The sequence below is a fragment of the Siphateles boraxobius genome, unplaced genomic scaffold, assembly GCF_051911475.1.
Source record: "Siphateles boraxobius isolate OS27281-9 unplaced genomic scaffold, OSU_SipBor_1 81, whole genome shotgun sequence".
Lineage (NCBI taxonomy): Eukaryota > Metazoa > Chordata > Actinopteri > Cypriniformes > Leuciscidae > Siphateles > Siphateles boraxobius.
Genome location: NW_027509210.1, coordinates 2,169,761 through 2,197,352, shown reverse-complemented (window position 1 = coordinate 2,197,352; position 27,592 = coordinate 2,169,761). Strand labels below are relative to the sequence as shown.

Below are 27,592 nucleotides of genomic sequence, written 5' to 3'. Positions count from 1 at the left end.
TGGCTTTATCAATAAACCCGTTACCATTTTTCGTTTCGTTTTTACATTGCGAAGCTCCTCTCACAGGAACGCGCTCCAGACGCGCGCCCGCGGACACGCGCTGATTCCATGGCGTCTGCTGCCACCCAGCGGCCAGAACAAGAACAGCAGCACATTATTTTCAAGAAAAATGCCACAAAATACGCATTTAGAGTAATGTAAAATGATGTAAAGCCAAGAGTTTCAGCTCTGAATGTTAGGACAGATAGACAGTAGCCACATGCCTTTGAAAAAGGATCGACTTTATTTACAGGAACATTTTCAGGAGGTTTTCAGATAAAAATTATTGGTGATACACGGCCTCATTGAGACAAAGCTGTATCTTCTCTCGCTCTCTCTCTCTCTGATGGCGAGCTGAGGGACGTATCCGGCACTCAGCTCCGTGTGTGTGTGTGTTGATTCTGCCCAGTCATGTTGGCGGAGAGAGACGCCCGTGGAGAGATTGCAGCAATATGTCGTGTCGTCTTTTCCTCTTCAGTGACTTTCTCCCTTCTTACCCACAACCTGCATTTGACACATGCAAAACATCAAATGTACCACATTTAACTTTCATCATGCAAAGCAATACATTTTTAACCTGACAATAATTTCAGACAGACTGGATCATCAGGATTTGACAATGTTGGAAAGTGGGTTATGATATTGTTGGTTAATAACGTTTACTCACCCGTTTGAAGTCATTCATGTTTGTTGCCTGGACAGGAGTGCCGATAAACGTCAAATAGTTCACTTTTGTCGTCTCCTCGTCTCCTTGGTTTGACTTGATAAATAACTGAAAATAAAAACAGGTGGAAAATGAGAAACTCAAGAGGCTCAAAATACCATCATATTATTATTATAGATTATAAATATTTTAGTTCACCCAAAAATAAATTTTATCATCATTCATTTACCCTCATGTTGTTCCAAACCTGTGTGTTTCTTTCTTCTGTTGAATACAAAAGAATATATTTTGAATGTTGGAAACCAAACAGTAGATGGTTCCCTTGAATTTCATAGTATTTTTTTCATACTATGTTAGTCGATGGGCACCAGAAGTTTTTTTTCATACTATGGAAGTCAATGGGAACCAGCAACTTTTTTTTCATACTATGGAAGTCAATGGGAACCAGCAACTTTTTTTTCATACTATGGAAGTCAATGGGAACCAGCAACTTTTTTTTCATACTATGGAAGTCAATGGGAACCAGCAACTTTTTTTTCATACTATGGAAGTCAATGGGAACCAGCAACTTTTTTTTCATACTATGGAAGTCAATGGGAACCAGAAACTATTTGTTTCATACTATGGAAGTCAATGGGAACCAGCAACTTTTTTTTCATACTATGGAAGTCAATGGGAACCAGCAACTTTTTTTTCATACTATGGAAATCAATGGGAACCAGCAACTGTTTTTTTCATACTATGGAAGTCAATGGGAACCAGAAACTATTTTTTTCATACTATGGAAGTCAATGGGAACCAGCAACTATTTTTTTCATACTATGGAAGTCAATGGGAACCAGCAACTTTTTTTTTCATACCATGGAAGTCAATGGGAACCAGCAACTTTTTTTTCATACTATGGAAGTCAATGGGAACCAGCAACTTTTTTTTCATACTATGGAAGTCAATGGGAACCAGAAACTATTTTTTTCATACTATGGAAGTCAATGGGAACCAGCAACTTTTTTTTCATACTATGGAAGTCAATGGGAACCAGAAACTATTTTTTTCATACTATGGAAGTCAATGGGAACCAGCAACTTTTTTTTCATACTATGGAAGTCAATGGGAACCAGCAACTTTTTTTTCATACTATGGAAGTCAATGGGAACCAGAAACTATTTTTTTCATACTATGGAAGTCAATGGGAACCAGCAACTATTTTTTTTTCATACTATGGAAGTCAATGGGATTTTTTTTTTGTATTCAACAGAAGAAAGAAACTCATACAGGTTTAGGACAACGTGAGGGTGAATAAATTACAATTTTAGTTTTTGGGTGAACTGTCCCTTTAAATGTAAAAACTGTACATTTAAAGATGGACTATTTTTTACAAAATTTGTATTTTAAGAAAAACAGGCTATATGGTTTAAATCAGCTGTGCTACTGTATCAGCATTACGAGAATAACTGAACATACAGTCACACTGTTGACGTTCTGAAACTTGACGTATCGGAGCGGGATGAGTCCGTCATCTTTATAGTCTTCCTCGGACAGATCCAGCGCCTGCGTCGCTTCACTTCTCTCCGCGTCGTCGAAACCCATGGAACGAGGAAGATTAATGAAGATCTTCACACTCTTCGGGGCTTGAGCTGAAACACATGAAGAGACGCTTTATATCAGATGCATCAGGTCTGAAGGGGATACAATTAACAACCATTTGAACTTCTTGCTCAAAATCTCAAGAAACTTATTAAATGTAAACACATTAGGATTGTCTGAATGTAAACAGACGAGTATTAAAATATCAGATCATTTTGCATAATAAATGCAGCTGTTGTTTTCAATTTTTTCAGAACGGACAAAATAGAGAAAACCTCTAACTCTTCTTGATTTATTTATACAACTTACATTTACAGCATATATATTTTGAAATACCTGTACATATCAGTAGCTTTAGCTTCTTTTTTTAATTGTCTGTATTAGTTTTAGTAACAAGTTGAACTAAATAAAGTTAATTGCTGCAGTCAATTTAAAAACATTTTTAATTAACTAGTATTTATTGTTTTAAAACTCGGTTTTAGTGATTGATTCATTGACTCGCTCATAAAGAATTCACTCGTTCATTACTGGATGAATCAGTGTTTTTTGAACGAATCTCGAATGAATGATTCAATGACAAACACGTTTTAACAGTCTCTTGTCTCCACCTACTGGTGTAATGATGTAATGTTTCAATCTTTATTTGAAGTATCAAGTTACTTTCAAAAGGTGATTTACTCTATTTTGATCGCTACTGTAGAACATCAGTGTTTATATCTGAACTATAAACTTTTATTCCAGTGCTTCTGTGATAATCTGAATGATTGTAAGACAGAAATAATGAAACTGTGGTTGAAAAGACTGTTTGTGAAGCGGATTCACATCTACACAACATGACAACGGCTCTCTCAGGATCTGAATGTTCGCTGTGATTTTATCAAAGGTTTAATAGACAGAGGAGAATCACTGTCATTTAGGAATAAGATCACGTGTGTGTTTGCAGGGTTCCCACACCTTGATTAACTTCAAATTCAAGGACTTTCCAGGTCCAATACCCTCAAATTCAAGGACTTAATGTGTCCAACAACAAACGTTGAGGTATCATTGTAGACTTGGAATTAAGCCTTTCCCCGTTATCATTTGATTAACGGCACCGGACACCAGTTATCTTGCCAAGAAAAATCGTATATGTCCGGGGAGAAACATGAGAAGATGTTGTGCTCATGCCAGATCTATGCGTTTCCATGCCGTAGTGCAGTAAGATTGAGCTTTATACACAACTGAGAGACTTTCAACTTCCTTGTAAGTAAAAAAAACATGTTGCTTATGTTTAAAAATAAAATGTATACCTCATGCTTACACATGGTACAATTCACTATCCCTCTGTGTGTACATTAATGGTACATTTGCATCAGTTGAAAGAACTTGTAAAGAACATGTACACATTTAATATATCATCATCATTGGAAGATCTCTGCTCAGTGAACGTGGCATTGCACACACACCTCTAAACAAAATATAAAAATACGCTCCTAAAACACGTGTTTCCATGCAATCTATAGTCTAACTCATGCATTATAATACAACTGATTATGAATACTAATAAAGATTAATAATACAGATACATAATAGCAAATAATAAAATTGTTATCAAAGGATGAAAATTTAGTTTTCAAATCGTAGTAGTTACGTGCGCGCGTGAACGTCATGGCAACGGACAACACAAAGTACCTCACGCGTAAATGCGCGTAACTAAGGTAAATCAAGAAGCAAGCTAGTGTGCATAGGCCACGAAGTGTTGGCGAAATAACACATTAGCTGACCGGAGGGAATAATATGGAATATTTTTCCAGAAAATTTATTAATATAAATTCAAGCACTTTGAAGGACCTGTATCTATGCATGTTTATTTTCACAAACTTTCAAGGACTCGTGGGAACCCTGTGTTTTGAATTGAGATCCCGATCTTTTAATGTCAAGCAACGAGAGCTGGTGTCTTACCGAGTTCAGCAGAAAGCAGTTTCAGAGAGAAGAGTTTGACGGGTTGATTGAAGGAGATTGTGATGAGAAGCTGCAAACATATACAGAAGGATGAGTCATAAGATCAACAATACAGATCATAATTACACACACGGTCTGTCAACTCCAGAAACTCACACTGAAACTCTTATAACAGATCAACAGTACAGTTTCACTTTCAGAGTTTAACGGCCATTAGATACAGCAACAAATGACTAGAAATAAGCTAAACTTAAACTGAACTAAAGGTAAATTAAACCTAAATAGTAATATTAAGAAAAAAAAGGCTAACACTTTACAATTAGGTTTCATTTGTTGACATTATTTAACTAGATTTGTTAATTTCGACATTTACTAATGCATTATTAAAATCAAAAGTTGAATTTGTTAACATTAGCATAATGCACTGTGAGCTAACATGAGCAGCTGGAATTTTATTAACGAACATTAACAAAGATTATGAATACTAATTTATTGCTCGTAGTTAGTTCATGTTGGTTAATAAAATAACTAATGTCAACTAATAAAAAAGTTTTTGTAAAGTGCTACCAAAAAATGTAAAGGCACATAACAAAATTACACCATTGTTTAAAATGTAACAATTTACTAAATTAAACATTGGATGGATAGATATAAACTAAATAATAATATTAATAATAATTTAATCAAATTAAACTGAAAATGTAAAAATAAAAAGGTAATTCTAAATATTCATGAAAACTAGGAATAGTATTTGAATACTAAAATAACACATTATTCAGTGTCTTAAAAACAGTAGTTAATTTATAATAATTAATAAAATCATAAAAAGTCAAATAAAAATAAAAAAAACTATTTTTTTAATAGTTAAATATTTAACTATTTTATTTGTTGAACATTAGAGAACATGTGACTAAGTTGTTAAATTATTGAAATATTAACTTTAAATCTGAAATGGACTTTTAGCTCAAAGGGGTTCAACTGACAAAAGTTTGTGAATCCTTGTGACACCGGAAAAAACAACAACAACACACACGCCCTTATGTCAACATTGCATTAAATTATTACATTGTTTAAATTAATAAATGATTCGCTAACTGTGATTTTGTATATGTAGATTTCTGAAAAACTTAGTTTCCTCTGATAACAGATCACTCTAAATTGTGATGTGGACTCGTGCACTTTCAGTAAAGCTGCTTTGAAAAGATGTGTATTGTGAAAAGCGCTATAAAAATAAAGGTGAATCGAATTGAACATTGCATTAAAAGCCCAAGAGCGTGTTCACCTGTTCATCACAGTCAGACTCCAGGTAGGTCGAGTCCTTGATTAAGCAGTTGTCGAAGCCACAGTCGTCGCTCTCATTGAGACACTCACAGCCCGCTTTACTCACGAACGGCATCAGGTCCATCTGAACACAACAAACCACAGACATGACACTCTCAAAGTTCAAAGTTCACGAGTGAGAGGAACCCCATCAGACCCGGCCTGCATGGACTCACGTAGCCTTTGGGGATATCCGAGTCTTCGTTGCTCCCGGGATCGTTTTCCACGTGCTGTTTGATTTTCTCTTCCAGTCCGGAAGCGTCTGCGCCCTGATACTGGTCCACGCGCACTTTGTTTCGGAAAAACTGGAACGTCGGCGTCGCTGAGATGTTATTGGCTGCGGCTGTTGCCTAGGAGACGGGCAATAAAACACTTTGGTCACACTGTAAAAAATTACGTGATTGGTAAGTCATGTATGTTTTTACATAACATTTTAAGTCAATTTAATATAATTTAAGTTTAAATGACTTTACAGCAAATTTGTTTAAATAACACATACATTTTATGTTTTTACAGTGGTGTAATTTTAGTATCATAGAGATGCGATTATAGTTTTTATCCATATTTTAACATTTTAACTTTTACATCAAGTTTAAGTAATTTTGATGTGTGTTTTTGTCATTTTTATTAGTTTTTTTGGTAACACTTTACAACAAGGTTTCATTAGTTAACATTAGTTCTACTTTTAGAGCATTTATTATTCTTAGTTAATGTTAATTTCAACATTTTCTAATACTTCATGAAATGAAATGTTGTATTTGTTTATTAGTAAATGCACTGAACTAACATGAACAGCCGGATTTTCATTAACTAATTTTAACAAAGATTAATAAAAAGTAATTAAATGTATTGCTCTTTGTTAGTTCATGTTATGTAATACAAAAACTAATGTTAAAAAATTAGACCTTACGCTAAAGTGTTACCTCTTTTATAATGTCTAGTTTTTATACTATTAACTTTGAGTTCATCTGAAGGAAAATAATCTCACCTGACAGACGTGGACGTCGACTTCTAGAAACACAACCTGAGGGTATTTGTTGCTCAACATGTTGAACGCTGGAGCTATTCTGACACAAGGACGACACCTGCACAAAGAGAAACCATCATTAGTTAAACATCATTATCTCAGAGTCAGACCGAGAAATAGGAAACTTTTTCCTTAAAGTCGGCAATTCACATTAGTCTTTTCTTCTCTATTGTGCCATATATCCGAGTGAAACGCTTCTGGAACAAGAACAAATGTATAGGGCGGGGCTTGATTGGATGGTTGTGGTTTGCTATTGGTTGATCTCCTCTGATTGACAGGTTGCCCCGCCCTCATCATCAGAGAAGAGATGCTGCAAGATGGAGGGGAAGTTATTCTGATTCAACATTATTAACGCAACAATGATGTGCACCAATAAGTCATTTAGAATAAACACTGGAATATTACATAAAAACATAAGAACTGAAAGTGACACAGAAAAACACAGAAAATCATTCTGACAGATAATGTTGTTTGAATCATCTGAAAACACCTGACACCAAATTACATTAAAAAATAAATTTACTAAGAACATTTCTCCTAAATATTAGATTATAAACGACACAGTCAACCTGATAGTTATTAATTAATGTATAATAATAATATTAATAACAATTAAATCATAAAAGTACAAAACTAAAATAAATGAATACACAAATATGTATTATTAATAATAAGTGTTTAATGATTATTCTTTAATAGTTATACTTTATTGAACAATTACTAAAATATTTAAATCAGTGCTGGGCAACGATTAATCGCGATTATACACATCAAATATAACATACACATTAAATATACATGCATATGTGTGTATTTATATATTATACAAAATAGGTTTTCACAGTACAAACACGTATATTATGTAAACACAAACTTTTATTTTGGATGCGACTAAATACTTCGAAGTGTTTACCTGCATGTCATGTGACCATTATCCAACATGTGAATGTGTTAACTTTTTGAAATATCAGAGAGACTATATATGTTGGGTCAACGGAGTTCAGCTGACAACAGAGCAACAAAACACAGTTAGTTCTTTCAACACGCGTGCGTGTGTTCGTGTGTGTGTGTTTTGCTAAGTCATGCCGGTGTGTGTTCTGTTTGTGTCCTTCGTTCAGTCTTGTATCTTGAGTGGCGGGTCTGTCTGTGCTGTTCTGACCCGGCTCGGACTCTCGATGTGTGTGTGAGTATTCTCGGTTCTGTCAGGTTCGGCTACAGGGGCCTCACACTCACTCACTCACTCACTCACCCGCTCATGGTGAACTTCACCACGGCCAGCCTGGATCCTGCGCCGCTCAGCTCCGCCTGGAACTCCGAGTCATTCCCGATCACCTTCACCCCGACCATGACTCAAAAACACGGGGAACGAATCGCTGAAAAGCGTTATTAATCACCTATAATCGGTCAGATTGATAAAAATCACTGAGACGCTCGGCGCGGCACGACAATTGTCCCGGAACACACTTCCTGTGTAGTGATGACGAAGAACGGCGGGCTGACCAATCACAGGTGGCGTTGCCCGGTGTGCGTCATCACCGAAACCGTTCATGAATTGTCGCAAATCCTCAGCAACTGTCGTGAGGTACAACTAACTAATATTTATGTTTTTTTTATCTACATTTCTTATAAATTAATTTACACTTAGCCTCTATGTATCTATGTGAATGTTTTTATAAAAATAAGAGTAAACTTTTTTTCAGTACGTTTGTGTTTCTATGGTGACGGGTCAATTCAATTTGACCTAAACATGAGCAGGATCAAAACTTTGATGGTTTTATTCCTAGTTTCGTTAGTTGCGCTGAACCAGACGACCGCCGAGTACGGTGTGTTTTTAGTCTAAGAATATATTATAGATATAATACGAATATATTTATGGTATTATGAATGAACTGTTTATTTGGTTGCTAGACTCCAACCATTGCTGTCAATATAAGTTACCGTTTCATCCAACAACAAAACAAATCAGAAAGTTGACTAACGTTAGCCACAAAACAAAAGATGTTAGATGTATTTCTTTACATATATGGATTTACAGCTCAACTGTTGATCTGTCGTTATGAAGAAATTATTCTCTACTTTCAAAAATGTGAAATATTCTGTGATGCTCTTGTTTATATGCATGTTTCTTTGTTTATTTTTATAGTGAAGAAATCGCTGGAAAGCAGATTTGGTGTGGCCTCGTTAACTAAGAAAAATAAGGAGCTAACAAAGTTGTCTCCTTTCTTAGAGCCTTATAAAGGACGACAAGAGCAGGTATGATCATAACCAATGATCTATATATATATGAATGTATAAGATCAGTGATTAAAACTGAGAAGCTCAGGTCATTTCACAGTGAACTACTGTGTGTTAATGGTGTCTGTGTAAAAGTTTAGAGTCAAATAGTCAGTGTTAAAAAAAATTAAGATTAGAATAAATAAAGGTAACACTTTATTTTACAGTGTCCTTGTTACATATGTTACATGTAATTACCATAGTAATAACAGTGAATTATGCCTAATTACATGCAATTAACCCTCAACCAAATCCTAATCCTAACCTAACCCTGTAGTAAGTACATGTAGTTAATTAATATTACACTGTACTTAAATATTTAATTACACTGTAACAATGACACCTTAAAATAAAGTGTAACCTAAATAAATAAAATGATACAAATAATATATCATAAAATTGCTTAAAAATGAATAATAAAAATTATAGTTACAAAAATAAACTATAGACAGTTGCATTTTGCCTACATAAATAAATAATACATCTATCAGTGCAATACTATAGTGAGTAAAGAACAATATGAAACATTTTATAGAAATGCCCCCACAAAAAAATGAACACACAATAGCATTTAAAAGGTTTAGATTGGTAAGATTTTTTAAGGCTTTTGAAATAAGTCTCTCCTGCTCACAAAAGCTGCATTTATTTGACGTCATATTTACATCATATTTCAAATAAATTCTGTTCTTTTGAACTTTCTACTCCTCTAAGAATCCTGAAAAATAAAGTGTATCGCAGTTTCCACAAAAATATAAAGCTGTTTTCAGCATTGATGATAATCTTAAATGTTTCTTGAGCAGCAAATTATCATATTAGAATGATTGCCCATCCCTTCGCATAATAATATTTCAGATACAAATAAATCAAGCCTTGGTGAGCAGAATAACATTCTTTCAAAAATGTTGTAAAAATTGTAACACACTAGTATTATGTTAATTTTTGCACAGGCGGAAAATGTAAAGACTGCCTTTTTTACTGGAACGTTCTGTTGTTGAGTAGTGAAATATGACTTATTGAATGAATTGTTGTGTTGTTTCAGCTATTGGAGAAGCTGCCTGAGAATTTCCAAGAGCTCATTAAAAGCGCTATTTCCCTGGAAGCGACTGTTTTCTGTGTTGCGCTCCTGTATGGAATCTTTCACCTGCGTGGCTGGGATCCTGTAAGACTTACTTTTGTGCAAAAAAACATTATTAAAGACCACAGGGGCCGGTTGCATAAACACAGCCATTACGTTAAGACAGTGTCTTAAGTTCTAGTATGACCCACTAGCAGTTAGTCAGGGGCAGTCAGGGTTACTTTTCAGTATCAAATTAAGCCAATATACATTTTTATGTAACTGATTTTAAAAAATTATGAATTGTCTTAAAGAAAAAAAATGATGTCTAAGTTGCAAGACTGGTCTTAGAGGTTTATGCAACCGGCGCCAGCAGATAACTTTCAACTAACATCCTATTAAGGTTACAGGAAAAATGTTTGTCCAGAACGTTCCCTGTGAGCTGGGTAGAAAAACAGTGCTGTAAATGAAGTCTATTCATTATTCTTGGCTCATGAATACTTGTTCCTCTCTTTTTATTGTTGCTGAATCGCAGCTCTGCCGGAAATGGGTCCGGAATAAAGAATGGAACGAGGAGTTGGAGGAGTTGGAGATGGTGGAGATCGGATGATGCCGACAGTAATGTGAAAGTTCACTGTTGTGATGAAGAGATGTAGATGAAATACACAAAACACAAATTTGTTTCTTAAATTGCTTGATGTTTTATGGACTTTGAACTTTTTTTAATTATGTATTAAGTTTTTTTGCACTGTCACAAACTTTGATGAAACCTTCACCTAAATGTTTACTAAAGTATTTATATATTGTTTGTAGAAGTGTAATTAATATAAATAACATATAATCTTAATAAACTACTTGCTCAGTGTCTCTGATTTGATTAGGACTCATTCATATTTAAAATGTCACGTATTGAGACCTGATTGAAACCAGTTAGAAAAATTTGATAGATTAAAATAAATAAACAAACAAATAAACAGTAGATTTGCGATTCTATAATTGGTTGTACCTTTTACTGTCCTATTTTTATTTTATTTTTTTAAGTGACTGAACCATAGACTGTAAAGGACTGAACCAACGCAAAACGCTTTTATTTAAACTCCCGCCCCCCATCCTCAAAACCAACCAATCAGCTTTCCGGAAAAATCTTCATCTTGCGAACGGGCCAATCCCCAGCTGAAACGACAAAGTTGAACAGTTCGCACATGCGCACGAGTCTCCAGCCATCATCTCGTGTTCCCAGCGTGCGGTGACAGACGGACGAACCGATCACCCGAGCGTTTACGCGAAAACACCAAACACTCCCGAACCGAGCCGACTCAACTCATCTGAGGCCTAAAGAGCAGAACATGGCGGGCGAGGGTATCGCTCAGATGGCGATCAGTGAGTTTGATGATGATGATGATGATGATGTTGGTGATGAAGATGACGCTGCATATTGTCTGCAGTGTTGCGTCAGATTATGATCTAACTGTTACTGTACTATAATACACATACTTTATGCTATTTATATAGACTGCAGTACACAACATACTATATATATATATATATATATATATATGTGTGTATATATGAATGTGTGTGTGTATATATATATATATATATATATATATATACACACACACACACACACACATATATATTTATATATATATATATATATATATATATATATGTATATGTCTTAATATTTAATCATAAAGTGACAAGGTCTGTCAAATCTAACATGTGCACTACTTTAAATATAATGTGCTTCAGATTTTTGATTTCTCAGAAAATCTATAGCAAAATCTGAAGCAAACTTTCAAATGTTGATCAATTAAGTGAATCTGACTAATCAAAGAATAGTTTTAAATAATGATCCGGCGATATTGATTATTTTATAACTGATTTGCGTGTTTATGTGCCCGATAAATTATAATTATTTATTGTTTTATTTCTATTTTGACAATTATACCGACAGCACTGAACAAACTCATTTAACACTTTAAAAAAAAAATAACGGTAATTTCACTGGCATACAAAACAAAATAAGTAAAGTGTACTGTCACTAAAGTGTCTTTTTAAATAACAGTTAACAAATAAAGCATGTAAACATAATTCTCTAACTCATTTTTAAAAAGGATAAACATTCTAAACCGCCTGAATAAAAAAAAAATTGCTACTTTAACGTAGATTAGTACTCCATTTACATCTTTTTATTTATAACAACAGCAATGAATATTAATAACAAAAGGAAAAACTCATTTTCAAAGTAATGTTTTCAAATGGAGAACATGAATAAATACAAAACTTTTTTCATAAATATAAGCATTCATTTTGTTGCACGTAATTCTCAAGATGGCTCCATTTATCGGTGAATCCGATATTACAAAACTGCTTAAATATCGGGGGAAATATCCGTAAAACCGATTATCGGTCGATCTTCTACTTTTAATCCTAGTAGTGCTGGGGATGTGCGATACCAAACATTTTTTTTCTATGCTATACCGATGCTTTTTGTTACAATTTTTATTTTCAAAATAATGTACATTTTAATACACAAAAAACATCATTACACTTTAAGGAAATGTAGCCTACATCTACATGACATACTTGCCATTAATAAGAATGTATTACAAAAGCACATTCGAGCACAATTAAATAAAAAATGTTTGTAGCAATAGTTGTTATTAAATAATTAGAATTTTTTTTAATATTTTTTAAATAATTATAAAACATGCACATTTGCACCAGGCCATAATTTGTCCAGACCAACTTCCACTTTTTTTTACATATATTCATCTATTTATGCTTCCTGATGTTTTTAAAAGGAATCGATACCAAATAAATAGCTTGAGAGTGTCGATGTATAGGACATGAGCCTTTTCCTGCTCTTGCGAAATGTTAAAAGTGCTGTTGTTTGCTCCTGCAGAAGAGCTGTATGTGTCTGATAAACACGGCAGTGATGTGGATGGAGACGGATCCGAGCAGAAGCCCTTTAAAACGCCACTCAGGGTGCCTGGACATCATTCACATCTTCTCATGAAATATGATTCTGGTCATTTGTTGTATTTAGTTTCATACTTTTTCATTCATATTTCTTAAATGTTCTAGGCACTGTTGTTTGTGGGAAAAGAGCCATTCCCAGTGATCTATGTGGATTCACAGAAGGAAGGAGAGGTGTGTAAACCTTACAACTTACTCAACGTTACAAGAATAAACATATAAATATTAGGGCTGGGCGGTATATCGAGTTTGTACAATATATCGATATTTTTTTCCCCACGATATGGAATGAGGCAATACCGTTTATATCGATACAGTAGTTTGATACGAGCACATCTGAAAAATAGTGGAGTACGCAGTGTGAGCTCCTGCAGTGAAGGAACAGTACAATTAGTCCTAAACATGACACAAGCTTATTAAGCGCTTCAGAATAACTGGTAAGATAGTTAACAAGTTTAAAGCAGCTTGCCCTGTCAGATGCTCGGACAGATAGCCTACTGTTAGTGACTGACAGATAAATACTGGCGCTGTTTAATGCGTTTGAGACGTGGTGCTTTCTTCAGTGCTTGACTTACATTTCACAGGTATATTCTCCATCTGTAAATGTTCAAACAAATAAAACAAATATGTCTATTTCACTGTCAGGAGAGGACGAGCTTCTGCAAATGAATCTCCGCTAAAATTCAAGCTTCCGTGAATGAGCGCCGCCGCGCCAAACAGACGAGCACAATAGAACAGTAGCGCAATAATTCTGACTAAAATATATATTACTAAAATATTACTTGTTGGAGACAATAAATGTGCCATATGTGGAATTTTAAACCTACAAGTATATTTTTATGAAAGTGAGCATTATAATGGGTCAATCAATGCAGGCTAATATAATTAGTTTGTGCTTTTGTTTTTATTTACATTTTTAGTTTAGCCTTTAGTCATTTTTAAAAACAAAAGCATTATTTTTGTTTTTAGTTTGTAATGTTACAAAGTTAGAATGTAATGTGATTTTAACCACCTTTTTGCACATAATAGATTGCATAGCCTACATTACATTCCCTATTTGTTTCCATATCCTTCAATATCATTGTTTGGATATCATTGAGCAGGATGTGAAATATATATATTTTTTTAAATAAATACATTTTCTTTATCCAAATAGAAAAACGCAGAAAGTACCGAGATATATATCGTATATCGCCATTTAACCAAAAAATACCGAGATATGATTTTTTGGCCATATCCCCCAGCCCTAATAAATATATTGATTTAAAAGATTGGTTCCTGACATACACCTGCACTACACTAATTATTACAAAATTGCTTGAGAGAGAAAAAAAAATTTTCTAGACATTTAAAGATCTTACCTTTATTGAACCCATTGAAAAAATGAAGATCATATAGAATTTAATGATCAAAAAAATCATTAGAAAAAATGATAATGTAATGTAATTTTCTTTCAGAAATCTCAGCTCCCACCACTAAACATACATTTTATAAAGGGTTTATTTAGTTTTTACTTGCTGATACACAATTTGAGCAGACTCGAGTGAAGAAAATTATTTTCCCAGTCTATAGATAGCAGGGATGCACAATATATCTGCCACCATATCGGCACCGGACCATATATGTTAATTTTTAAAGTTATATTTATTGGCCCGATAAGAAAACTTGGCCGATAAATAATGGATTATTTCCTTTATTTGAGACACTTCAGATATGCACTGTTCACCATGATGTTTTTGAATTGCTTGAAATATGATTGAAATCACTTCAAAAAAGGAAAATACAGTAAAGTGAACATGTGCAGCTCAAGCCTGTCATATAGACTACATAGAATCATAATGAAAACATTATTATAATTGTGTGTTTGGGACATGGCTTTTAATCGTAAGACTTGTTTTGGTAATCAGGCTCTCAAAAATTATATAAAATTTGGATTTAGATTTATTTACCAATATACCGGTTATTGTCTTTCAAATATAAAGAATTATCGGTTATCGTATCGTCCAAAATATTCCCTAATAGATAATGTTTTGAAATTTATGAAATAAGGAAAAGTTATATTAGATGTATCTGTTTTGAAAAAACCTTTTGACGAAGATTGTCACACATATGCATTTTTTTTTCATGGTGCATGCAAAATGAGTGCATATGTATTTAATAGATGCATATTAGCACATATGCATTATTTGCATAAGAGAATGTTTTAAGGTGATTCATAATAACTTGGCAAAGTTTGATGGGAAAAGCATTTTCCCTGTAGCGTATGACCTCTGGAAATGATGATGTGTTTGTGTTGTCAGCGCTGGGCCGTCATCTCTAAGACTCAAATGAAGAACACGAAGAAGCTCTTCAATCGAGAGCAAATGAAGAGTGAGAGCAAAGACCAGAAGGAGGTACCTGGAACATTCTGGGGTTCACCTGTCCTCTAAAGACTTGTAATAACTCCTGTCGTATTGATCATCTTCTGACCTCATGATTGACAGGCTGAAGACGCTGAACGCAGAGAGAAGAATCAGGAAGAAGCTAAGAAGATCACCATCGAGAACGACCCCAGCCTTCCTGAACCCAAAACCGTGAGTGCTTTCTGAATTGCGTACAAAATATAATATTGATTATATATTAGCACTGAGTTACAATGGCCCTCATTTATCATTCTTGCGTAGAAACGGGCGTATATGTTGGCGTAAGATTATGCTTACACTCCTCTCACCACCTGATTTATGAAGCTGCGCGTACCTTTGAAATCCAGGTGTACGCAATACCTGCCCTTGATAAATGCCGCGGCTGAAAACGATCGTCATTAGAATAACACGCCCCTATATATTCAAGTATCCGCTTCCCCCAAACCCTCATTTTACGCCATGTACACACTAGGGATGGGCATTCGATTAAATTTTCTTAGTCGATCGTCGGGAGAATTAACGATCGACTATCGATTAATCATTAATATTTTTATATTCAAATTCATTATTTATTTTTATATTATATACTTTTTATAAATTAAAAATGCAATGAAAATACAAAAATACAGCGCGTTTTTCCTCGATTAGGTCTTTATTACACGATGATCAACTTGTGGCAGTAAAACTGGACGTTCGGTTAGGCTAAACTTGAAGATATATATGCGCTGCGGTGCTCGAAAGCAACGGAACCTGCAGCTGCGAGTTTGCGTTCTTAAACAGAGACCCTCGTTTGTTCCAAAATAATAAATAACAAAAAAAATCATGTTAAACAATAACTTAACCAAAAACATAATAATACTTAGATCTGACAGGTTTTGTCAAAATGTAACTCAAAACTATCCAAGAACGGAGTCGAGAAAGAGGGTGAGAGAGATTAGCCTACCTACTGTAACAATCAATTAGGCTAGGCTACTTAACAAAGCCTCATAAAAAATAACTAGTAACTCACATACAACTTCTACACCAGTCTACTGATTTTTGTTGAGAAAGATAAGCATGTTGATGACATGATCTGAGGTCAGACGCGACCGCAACCTGACCGTCAAGCCTCGTTTACACTTTCGCCTGGCTCTGCAGCGCGAGTCTCCACAGATTGCGCACGCACCTCCCCAAACAGACGAGGCGTTTATACTCGACGCGCTCGCCTGTGAAACACCGAATACCGCAATGACGTCATTTTTGCCGCGCTCACCTTCGCGCTCGTGCGGACGCGTCGAGTGTAAACAAGGCTTCAGTCCACCCGCTGAAAACACCCATTTGGACTGACGTTGCCGGGATGCACAGGTACCTCCGCGCTAACTTGACCAGCCCGGGGAGCACGTTCACTTTCCACTCACACTACGCAACGCAGCAGCATAAGTTTAATGATAATCGATAACAAATTAACGTGATCGACGAAATTCTTAATGATCAATAATCGATCGTCGATTAATCATGCCCATCCCTAGTACACACGGAAGACGGCAAAGAGGAGACACTTCTCCGACATGGAGATCAAGACCATCACCATCATGAAAAATTATTATTAAATCAAACAACAATATTGTTGATGATAAATTCAAAGTTAATTGTATTTCTTTTTCGAAAAACGCTATAAATCCATCCATTTTTTGTCTGAAAAAACAACAACAAAAACAACAAGAAGAGAACATGCAACATACAGGTCCTTCTAAAAAAATTAGCATATTGTGATAAAGTTCATTATTTTCCATAATGTAATGATAAAAATTAAACTTTTATATATTTTAGATTCATTGCACACCAACTGAAATATTTCAGGTCTTTTATTGTTTTAATACTGATGATTTTGGCATACAGCTCATGAAAACCCAAAATTCCTATCTCAAAAAATTAGCATATCATGAAAAGGGTCTCTAAACGAGCTATTAACCTAATCATCTGAATGAACTAATTAACTCTAAACACCTGCAAAAGACTCCTGAGGCTTTTAAAAACTCCCAGCCTGTTTCATTACTCAAAACCGCAATCATGGGTAAGACTGCCGACCTGACTGCTGTCCAGAAGGCCATCATTGACACCCTCAATCAAGAGGGTAAGACACAGAAAGAAATTTCTGCACAAATAGGCTGTTCCCAGAGTGCTGTATCAAGGCACCTCAGTGGGAAGTCTGTGGGAAGGAAAAAGTGTGGCAAAAAACGCTGCACAACGAGAAGAGGTGACCGGACCCTGAGGAAGATTGTGGAGAAGGACCGATTCCAGACCTTGGGGGACCTGCGGAAGCAGTGGACTGAGTCTGGAGTAGAAACATCCAGAGCCACCGTGCTCAGGCGTGTGCAGGAAATGGACTACAGGTGCCGCATTCCCCAGGTCAAGCCAGAAACAGCGGCAGAAGCGCCTGACCTGGGCTACAGAGAAGCAGAAGGACCTGTATAATCAGGGACTCATACTATAAATTAATATAAATTAAATGAGTGCAACTGCATGAAATAAATAAAAGCCAAACAAAATAAATAGTAAAATAAATTAAATTGTAAAAATAAAATAAATATTTCCAATGTCACGTTCCAATATTGTCCACCACATAAAACAAATAATTTAAAAATAAAAAAATTATTAAAAAAAGGACAAATACAGTCCTTAAATACAACAAGGTTAAAAATATATTCAAATCATTTAGTAACACATTTAGGCTAATAGTAATTCGTGCCGAACTTGAAAAAAGTAATGATAACAATATTCGGGCCTACTATTAGGCTACGTGTTGTAGCCATTAACTAAGTGCATTTAGTTTCATATTTGTTAAAAAATAATTATGTTATTTTTCCCCAACTATGTTGATTATGAAAAGTGAACATAGGCTAAGATAGGATGCGCAATATATCGGGAGACATGCTCAGACATGATGTTGGCCAATTAATTAAGTTTTGTTTTGTAGAAAGCCTTTCTTTAAAGTGAATTTCGTTTTGTATAAATTGTATCTTAATTTTAATATTTTTTTTCATCAACCAATTGCCTGGATTTAATAAATAAGAAGCAAGTAGCAGACAATATAATCATGAGTCGTGACATGGAGGCGTGGGCGCGGTCCCTTGAATTGCACGTGAACTGGAGTGCATCTCATCACAAATTAACCGAAACTCATTATATGCCTCACAGACATGAGAAATATATCTATAAAGAAAGCTTGAAATGTCTTTAAACAAAACAATTATAAACGAAAAGAAATAGGCTACTCTCTCTATAGGCGCGTTCACTACGGAGATGGTGATCATCAATTTCATCTTTGCAGACACAACAATAGTTTATTAATAGAAATAAAATACAAATTTATTTTTAAAAGTTGTGTCTATCGCGTTTTGGAAAAGAGCTCCTCATATCTTTTAGTTTGTCAGTGCGTTTTGTGGTGTTAGGAATTGTTTTTCTGCGCATTTCCGCACTAACTCAAAACGTGCGTACATGTACACCACCTCCTGAGCTGGCGTAGGATTTGAGCGTGCCGTACGCCAACGTCCATATTGATAAATATCAAAGTCACCGTGGTTTTGGGTGTACGCTGGAAATTTGGTGTATGCAGTTTTGATAAATGAGGGCCAATATGAGGATGAATTCTGACGACTTGGAATTCTGAGTTTTCATCCCGCAAATCTGACTTTAATCTAGTTTTGACTTTTCATATCAATTCTAATTTTTTTATATGCGAGTTTATATCTCAATTGGGACGCTGTATTACAAGTTTATGTCTCGCATTCTCATAATTGTGAGAAAAAAGTCTGAATTGCAAGACGATTAATGTTGCTATTTTAAAGATGGTAGGTACTTCAAATGTTGGCACTTCACATAAATTTGATCCGATTTCAGATTCAGTCATTGCGTTTGTAAGATGTAAATAAATATACGCACGGTATTTTTCAATCTGGTTGAGAAAGTAGCTAATATTTGCCTTTTAAATTGATTATGTATGGTCTCCAGCACCCCTGTTAATCAGATTTAAAACCTCTTTATGGATTGAGCTCCATCGGATCCATGCGATTATTAATGCATTTCTAGGTTGTGTTCTGATCTGCTTTATGAAGTTTTCAGTTTTATTTTGTGTGCCGTTCAGGTGAAGATTGATAAACTGGAGCCGTTCAGAGAGAAGAGGGTGAAGGTGTACGGTTGGGTCCATCGCTTACGCAGACAAGGTGAACACATTTTCTAGAATCAACATACATTTAATACAATATACATATAAAACAATAATATATATAATAACAAAAATGTTTTTGCTTATGTTTTCTCAGGAAAGAACCTTCTGTTTATTGTGCTGCGCGACGGAACCGGTTTCCTGCAGTGTGTTCTCACGGATAAACTGGTACTGTGTGTGTTCGTTGATATTTTACACCGTTATAAATGGGTAAATTAGTCCGAGTCTTATCTATCCGGTTAGTTATCAGAGATCTTGGTTATGAGGATAAAGGCTAGGCGATGCCCTAATTAAAAGAAAATAAAAGCAAAAATATATATAAAATATAATTATTATATACACTACCGCTCAAAAGTGTGGGGTCTGTAAGATTTTTGAATGTTTTTGAACAAAGTTTCTTCTGCTCACCAAGGCGTTGCATTTATTTGACAAAAAATACAGTAAATATTGTTCCAGTGTAAATCAGCTGTTTTCTATGTGAATTTATAGTAAAGTGTAATTTATTTCTATGATCAAAGCTGAATTTTCAGCATCATTACTCCAGTCTTCAGTGTCACATGATCCTTCAGAAATCAGTATAATATGATGATTTGCTGTTCAAGAAACATTTATGATTATTATCAATGTTCCATATTTTTGTGGAAACTTTTATAAATATTTTTTTTGCTGGATCCTTTAATGAATAAAAAGTTTACAGAAATACAGCATTTATTTGAAATAGGATCATTAGGTACATTATAAATGTTTTTACTGTCACTTTTGATTAGTTTAATGTGTCCTTGATGAATAAACATATTTTAAAGAAAGTTAGTGTATTATATTTTAACAGCCATGTTTGACGATTTTAAATGTAAGTGAAATCCAATGGGAGGTCTAGTTGAGATGATGGGTGTTTGTGTTTTCTGTGTTCAGTGTCAGTGTTATAATGGACTGATCTTGTCTACGGAGAGCACCGTCGCTCTGTATGGAACCCTCAAACCTGTTCCTGAGGGCAAACAGGTAATTTGATTTTAATATAATAATGATTCATATTAATTACCTATATTTTTTAAGGGACAGTTCATTAAAAGGAAAGTTTACTCGAACTTAAAAGGTCATGAAACCTGATTTTTTTATGGTTGTTGAATGTTACCATCCGTTAGTTTTAATTGTAGGAGAAAACTAATACATTTTAATCTTTTTTTTTTTTGCCCTGTTTTTCAACTTCTAGTTTTAAATTAGTCTTTGTGTCGACAGTTTTCTTGTACTATAGTACTTCATGACTGACCGATCACTGTCTCATAATTATTCATAAGACTGTGTGTAATTATCCAATGAGAAGGCACCTGGCTTAATTAATGAGGAGACTCCTTGTTTAATTATTCATGAACCTGCATGTCCTTATCCAATGAGAATATGCCTGGCTTAATTATTCATGCAAAAACATGGTTTCATGACCCTTAAAGCCTTTTCCATGCATGTTATAATTCTGAAACACACAAAAAAATTGTTTTTTTTCCCCATGCAGTTTATGTTTTTGTGTTTTGTTTTGCGAGGCTCCGGGAGGCCACGAGCTGCTCTGTGATTTCTGGGAGCTGATGGGTCTGGCTCCGGCGGGCGGCGCTGATAACCTGCTGAACGAGGAGTCTGACGTGGACGTGCAGCTGAACAACAGGCACATGATGATCCGCGGGGAAACTGTCTCCAAGATCCTGAAAGTCCGATCTGCCGTGACTCAGTGTTTCCGGGATCATTTCTTCAGCCGGGGTTACTGTGAGGTCATTCCTGAAGCACACACACACATTAAGCACACGCTCCTTAATTAGCCCATGATTTACTCACTCTCAAGCCATCCTGGGTGTATATGACTTTCTTCTTTCAGACGAATACAATCAGAGTTATATTAAAAAAATGTCCTGGCTCTTCCAAGCTTTATAATGGCAGTGAATGGCTGTTTCTGTGTTGAAGTCCATAAAAGTGCATCCATCCATCATAAAAGTGCATCTCTCCATCATAAAAGTGCATCTCTCCATCATAAAAGTGCATCTCTCCATCATAAAAGCGCATCTATCCATCATAAAAGTGCATCTATCCATCATAAAAGTGCATCTATCCATCATAAAAGTGCATCTATCCATCATAAAAGCGCATCTCTCCATCATAAAAGCGCATATCCATCATAAAAGTGCATCTGTCCATCATAAAAGTGCATCTGTCCATCATAAAAGTGCATCTATCCATCATAAAAGTGCATCTGTCCATCATAAAAGTGCATCTATCCATCATAAAAGTGCATCTGTCCATCATAAAAGTGCATCTATCCATCATAAAAGTGCATCTATCCATCATAAAAGTGCATATGTCCATCATAAAAGCTCTCCACAGGCTCTGATAGGGTTAATAAAGGCCAGTTCTGAAGCGAAGCCATGCGTTTGTGTTGGAAAAATATCCATATTTAAAACTTAATAAAGTAAAATAACTAGCTTCCGGCCAAATGAACATACGGATTCAACTTAGGTCTAAGCCCAACTTCTGTGAGTAATGCGACGCCCTGCTGATATTTACACTACTTCTGACATCTGAAGTTGCGTAAGTAGACTTATGTATGTTCGTTTGGCCAGAAGCTAGAATTTTACTTTGTAACGTGTTAAATATGAATATTTTTCGTACACAAACGGAAAACATTTTAGTGCATCTATCCATCATGGGCATCTATCCATGTTTTGGATAGATGCACATGATGGATAGATGCACTTTTATCATTAAGAGATGCACTTTTATGATGGATAGATGCACTTTTATGATGGATGGATGCACTTTTATGATGGATAGATGCACTTTTATGATGGATAGATGCACTTTTATCATGGATAGATGCACTTTTATGATGGATAGATGCACTTTTATGATGGACAGATGCACTTTTATGATGGATAGATGCACTTTTATGATGGATAGATGCACTTTTATGATGGATAGATGCACTTTTATCATGGATGGATGCACTTTTATGATGGATAGATGCACTTTTATGATGGATAGATGCACTTTTATGATGGATAGATGCACTTTTATGATGGATAGATGCACTTTTATCATGGATGGATGCACTTTTATGATGGATGGATGCACTTTTATGATGGATAGATGCACTTTTATGATGGATAGATGCACTTTTATCATGGATGGATGCACTTTTATGGACTTCATCACAGAAACAGCCATTCACTGCCATTACAAATCTTGCAAGAGCCAGGACATTTTTTAAATAACTCTGATTGTATTCGTCTGAAGGAATAAAGTCATATACACTTAGGATGACTTGAGGGTGAGTAAATCATGGGCTAATTTTCATTTTTTGGTTAACTGTCCCTTTAAGAAGTCCTGAAGTAAAGGTGGCGGTTTGTGTTGTTGTGGTCCTCAGATAACTCCGCCCACTCTGGTGCAGACGCAGGTGGAGGGCGGCTCCACCCTCTTCAGTCTCAACTACTTCGGCGAGAACGCGTACCTGACGCAGTCGTCTCAGCTCTACCTGGAGACCTGCATCCCTGCGCTGGGAGACACTTTCTGCATCGCACAGTCCTACCGCGCCGAGCAGTCCCGCACGCGCAGACACCTGTCCGAGTGAGTGTGTGTGTGTGTGTGTGTATGTGAGAGAGAGAGCACAGTCCTACCGCCTTCGAGCAGTCCCGTACGCGCAGACACCTGTCCGAGTATGTGTGTGTGTGTGAGAGAGAGCACAGTCCTACCGCGCCGAGCAGTCCCGCACCCGCAGACACCTGTCCGTGTGTTTGTGTGTGTGTGTGTGTGAGAGAGAGAGCACAGTCCTACCGCCTTCGAGCAGTCCCGCACGCGCAGACACCTGTCCGAGTATGTGTGTGTGTGTGTGAGAGAGAGCACAGTCCTACCGCGCCGAGCAGTCCCACACCCGCAGACACCTGTCCGTGTGTGTGTGTGTGTGAGAGAGCACAATCCTACCGCGCCGAGCAGTCCCGCACCCGCAGACACCTGTCCGAGTGTGTGTGTGTGAGAGCACAGTCCTACCGCGCCGAGCAGTCCCGCACCCGCAGACACCTGTCCGTCCGTGTGTGTGTGTGTGTGAGAGAGCACAGTCCTACCGCGCCGAGCAGTCCCGCACGCGCAGACATTTGATTTATATTCAAATTCTAGAGGAAAAAAGTACAGTATTGTCTCCTATGCCCACTAGAGGGCGCAAGCGAGCGCAATCAGCAAATAAGCATTGCATCTTTTGAAACAATTGTTCTGAAATAAAATATAATTTCCTTAATGTGCATGCAAGGAAAATTAGACTACAATATTGTGTAAAACTGTGTTCGTGCAACGGTTTTTGCATTCTGATGTGCAGTGGGTTTTTTTAATTCAAAGAATATTCTAATTTTAATTTGACTGCCCTAGTGTGTGTGTGTGGTTTAGATATTCCTTGCGTTGTGGGGACATTTTTTTGGTCCCCATGAGGAAAGCAGCTTATAAATCAGAATAAGTGGTGTTTTTTGAAAATGTAAGAATGCAGAAGTGTCTGTGTGAGAGAGACAGCATGTACAGTATAAAAACCATTACATCTATGGAGAGTCAACATGAAAACCCAATGTGTGTGTGTGTGTGTGTGTTTACTCTCAGGTACACCCACATTGAGGCTGAGTGTCCCTTCATGAGTTATGAAGACCTTCTGAACAGGTTGGAGGATCTGGTGTGTGACGTGGTCGACAGGGTCCTGAAGTCTCCTGCCGCCCAACTGCTCTACGACCTCAACCCTGTACGACCCCTGACCTCTCACAACATCATTATATACACAGTCATGGAAAACATGGAAACATCCATTTTAAAGGCCTTTAAACAAAATCCAGGCCTGGAATTGAAAATGAAATTGACTGGGCAACATTGTGAATATTCTTTTGAATAGTTATTATGTAATAATATGTTGACCTCAAAATATAATATATGATCTCTTTATTTTCCTCTTGCAGGACTTCAAGCCTCCCAAACGTCCGTTCAAGAGGATGAACTACACCGAGGCCATTGATTGGCTAAAGGAGCACAACATCAAGAAGGATGATGGGACGTTTTACGAGTTTGGAGAGGTTTGTTACATTGAGTCTCGTATGTTATTGCCAAGAGCGCTGAACTATGAAGAAACGCTCGAGTTATGATGATGTTTGACCATTTGTGTGTCATTTCCACAGGATATCCCAGAAGCCCCCGAGCGCCTGATGACCGACGCCATCAACGAGACGATCCTGCTGTGTCGTTTCCCGGCTGAGATCAAATCCTTCTACATGCAGCGCTGCCCTGAGGACCGGCGCCTCACTGAATCGGTCAGGATCACACACACTTTTCTGGCATTAACCCGTCATAACTAGGGCTGGCTTTGGCACCGGAGGAACCTTTTCATAATTCCTAGAACTATTGGCTGACAATGTTGTTGAACCTAGAGACAATGTAGGAACTCCTTTTGGAGGAACCGATTTACTCCTACTTCAGAGTCGGTCTAAACCAGCGCTATAGGAACTATCCGTGACGTTACTGTACGCTGATTGGCCGAACACACACAAAACACAAGCATCCGCCGTTTTTTAAAAGGCTGTGTAAACACACAGAATGCCCAAAAAAACTGCGATAGAAATATATTACTCTTGTGCATGTACATCTTAATGTAATACTACTACTAACAATAATAATACAATTATTATTAAAACTAATTTTCTTCCATGTTATAATTCTAACAATAAAGGGCTTGTTTAATTTTCATTTGAATAAAAGATTGATTAATGTTTAAATATTAATGTTTTATGCCTTCATTTACCAGAAAAAGTCAAGAACAAAAAAAAATGTCATATTATATTTGTATAATTTTTATATAAATTAATCAATTAAGTTGTTTTTATGAATTCAATTAATTAGATATGTTTTTGATTAAACCATTTAAATTGAATATTGACCCAATAAAGCTGAAATCAAAGAACTGGGTAAAAATAAAATGAAGTTAAGAATGTCATTTTTGTTAAACTGTTAATAAATTGCTGTTAAATTAAACAAGTTTCATGATTTTCAATTAATTGCACATACTTTTTGATTAATAAAATTTAATTTAGCCATCCAGAAAAATTAAAAAAGGGAGAAAAAAAACAGAATCCAGAAAAATTAAAATGGGAAAATGGAATTAACTCGCATTAAAGTTGGTATCTTGTAAAGTCCTTAAGGGTGGCTGCATTAACAGTGTTATAACATTATCTATTTAAAAAAGTTGTATCGGAAAAAGTATCGTTCAGTAAGCGGTATCAAAGTCATGGTATGGATAAAAATGTTGAACGATATCCAGCCCTAGTTATAACCAGCCTCGTAACAAAAATATCTAATAACATTATTTTTCCCTGTCTACACCAAAACCATTGCATTTACAGCCAATCAAAACTGATGTGGTGTTTAACATGCAGTTATGTGGACCAATGGGAATTCACTGTGGGCGGAGCTACCAGCCAGGCATTGTAAATGAGTTCTCAGTGTTGTGAAAGGCTGATGTGTGTGTGTGTGTGTCAGGTGGACGTGCTGATGCCTAACGTCGGGGAGATCGTGGGAGGATCCATGCGTATCTGGGACGCTGAGGAGCTCCTGGACGGGTATAAGAGAGAGGGCATCGACCCAACACCCTACTACTGGTACACTGACCAGGTAAAGTCTCCTGCCAATGGTTCATAGTCAGATTACAGAAAGAAATGAATATGTGTATTTTGCATGATTGCATTAAATTGATCAGAACTGATATTTATAATGTTACAAAAGATTGTATTTAAAAAAAATGCTGTTGTGTTTTATATTCATTAAAGGATCCTGAGAAATAAATTCTATCACGGTTTTCACAAAAATATTAACGTTTTTCAACATGTTTTCAACATTGAGAATAATCATAAATGTTTATAAGAAGCAAATCATCATATTATAGTGATTTCTGAAGGATCATGTGACACTGAAGACTGGAGTAATGATGCTGAAAATTCAGCTTTGATCACAGGAATAAATTACACTTTACTATATATTCACATAGAAAACAGATGATTTACACTGGAATAATATTTCACTGTTTTTTAATAAAATAATTCAGCTTAATAAAACATTAAAAACCTTAATGTACACTTTTAAATGATCGTGTACATCTTGATAGTTTTGTATTTTCCCTGAAATGATTTAAATAGTGAATTTTGTTTTCAATTAGCTATTCTTGGCAACAGTGTTTAATGTTAAACTAAAAACTAGTTAATAAATGTAATTCTATAATAATCAAGCCCTGTTTGCAGGAAGAATATTAAATAACATTTTAATTTACATACACAAGTGTACCAATACAAAATAAACAGCAATATTTACTAGCATATCAAATATTTTAATACATGACAAATGCAACGAGCAACTTCTTGCAAATGAATTGATTGATAGCGTAAAAACAATAACGCTACCAGAGTTATCTTGAATATTGAATATTTCTGCCAGCTCACAATGATTAAAACATATTGAGAGTGTGTGTGTGTGTGTGTGTGTGTGTGTGTGTGTGTGTGTGTGTGTGTGTGTGTGTGTGTGTGTGTGTGTGTGTGTGTGTGTGTGTGTGTGTGTGTGTTGCAGAGGAAGTTCGGCACGTGTCCTCACGGTGGATACGGTCTGGGACTGGAGCGGTTCCTCACCTGGCTCCTGAACCGGCACCACATCCGTGACGTCTGCCTGTATCCACGCTTCATCCAGCGCTGCCGGCCTTAACCACACACACACACACACACATCACTGCAAGAGACCAACTACAAAATCCCAGCACTTGCTTTCGTTGCTTCAGACCATACTTATATATTATAGACCATATTCATATTTACACGTCATGTTTAAAGATCTAATCAGAAGACGGTTTGAAAGATGATTGTGTCTGTAATGTTCATATGTGGATAATAAATCAACGAGATGATGCACTTGTGTTTTAATCCATTAGAGGGCATCAGAGAGCAACTCAACCGCACTGCTATGAGCTTTTTAAACCTATTATACACTTTTTTCTGTCTCTACTAGATCAGGTTTTCCTGCTTGAATGTTGATTATTTTCCTCATATTCTCCATTGTTGCG

The 27,592-nt window shown here is 36.0% G+C and overlaps 3 protein-coding genes across 3 annotated transcripts; 2 read left to right on the top strand and 1 right to left on the bottom strand.

The window, feature by feature from the left end:
• Window positions 1-262: 262 nt before the first annotated feature.
• Window positions 263-8,083, bottom strand: txnl1 (thioredoxin-like 1). Its single transcript, XM_077221352.1, has 8 exons — window positions 7,825-8,083; window positions 6,537-6,633; window positions 5,725-5,898; window positions 5,511-5,633; window positions 4,229-4,298; window positions 2,165-2,337; window positions 707-811; window positions 263-543 (listed from the first exon to the last, which is right to left on the bottom strand). The coding sequence occupies exons 1-8, from the start codon at window positions 7,920-7,922 to the stop codon at window positions 514-516; spliced, it is 870 nt and encodes a 289-aa protein (XP_077077467.1). The 5' UTR covers window positions 7,923-8,083; the 3' UTR covers window positions 263-513.
• A 218-nt stretch (window positions 8,084-8,301) lies between these two features.
• On the top strand, window positions 8,302-10,723 carry LOC143730777 (uncharacterized). Its single transcript, XM_077221365.1, has 4 exons — window positions 8,302-8,398; window positions 8,719-8,828; window positions 9,889-10,008; window positions 10,439-10,723. Exons 1-4 carry the CDS (start codon window positions 8,323-8,325, stop codon window positions 10,511-10,513), a joined length of 381 nt encoding a protein of 126 aa, XP_077077480.1. The 5' UTR covers window positions 8,302-8,322; the 3' UTR covers window positions 10,514-10,723.
• Window positions 10,724-11,085: 362 nt separating this feature from the next.
• Window positions 11,086-27,440, top strand: nars1 (asparaginyl-tRNA synthetase 1). The gene is made up of 15 exons (XM_077221342.1): window positions 11,086-11,283; window positions 12,815-12,897; window positions 12,997-13,062; window positions 15,189-15,281; window positions 15,372-15,461; window positions 19,414-19,492; window positions 19,592-19,662; window positions 20,407-20,493; window positions 21,030-21,251; window positions 22,898-23,097; window positions 24,112-24,247; window positions 24,459-24,572; window positions 24,675-24,806; window positions 26,029-26,160; window positions 27,106-27,440. The coding sequence occupies exons 1-15, from the start codon at window positions 11,250-11,252 to the stop codon at window positions 27,235-27,237; spliced, it is 1,671 nt and encodes a 556-aa protein (XP_077077457.1). The 5' UTR covers window positions 11,086-11,249; the 3' UTR covers window positions 27,238-27,440.
• The last annotated feature ends 152 nt before the right edge of the window (window positions 27,441-27,592 follow it).

Excerpts from the sequence above, each read along its gene's own strand:
- txnl1 (XM_077221352.1), bottom strand. The coding sequence starts at position 7,922 with ATGGTCGGGGTGAAGGTGATCGGGAATGACTCGGAGTTCCAGGCGGAG. Across the intron at positions 5,899-6,536 it reads TCGACGTCCACGTCTGTCAG|GCAACAGCCGCAGCCAATAA; the intron begins GTGAGATTATTT and ends CCCGTCTCCTAG. Across the intron at positions 2,338-4,228 it reads ACTGCTTTCTGCTGAACTCG|CTCAAGCCCCGAAGAGTGTG; the intron begins GTAAGACACCAG and ends CATGTGTTTCAG.
- LOC143730777 (XM_077221365.1), top strand. The coding sequence starts at position 8,323 with ATGAGCAGGATCAAAACTTTGATGGTTTTATTCCTAGTTTCGTTAGTT. Across the intron at positions 8,399-8,718 it reads CCAGACGACCGCCGAGTACG|TGAAGAAATCGCTGGAAAGC; the intron begins GTGTGTTTTTAG and ends TTATTTTTATAG. Across the intron at positions 10,009-10,438 it reads ACCTGCGTGGCTGGGATCCT|CTCTGCCGGAAATGGGTCCG; the intron begins GTAAGACTTACT and ends GCTGAATCGCAG.
- nars1 (XM_077221342.1), top strand. The coding sequence starts at position 11,250 with ATGGCGGGCGAGGGTATCGCTCAGATGGCGATCA. Across the intron at positions 12,898-12,996 it reads CCTTTAAAACGCCACTCAGG|GCACTGTTGTTTGTGGGAAA; the intron begins GTGCCTGGACAT and ends TAAATGTTCTAG. Across the intron at positions 15,462-19,413 it reads GCCTTCCTGAACCCAAAACC|GTGAAGATTGATAAACTGGA; the intron begins GTGAGTGCTTTC and ends TGTGCCGTTCAG.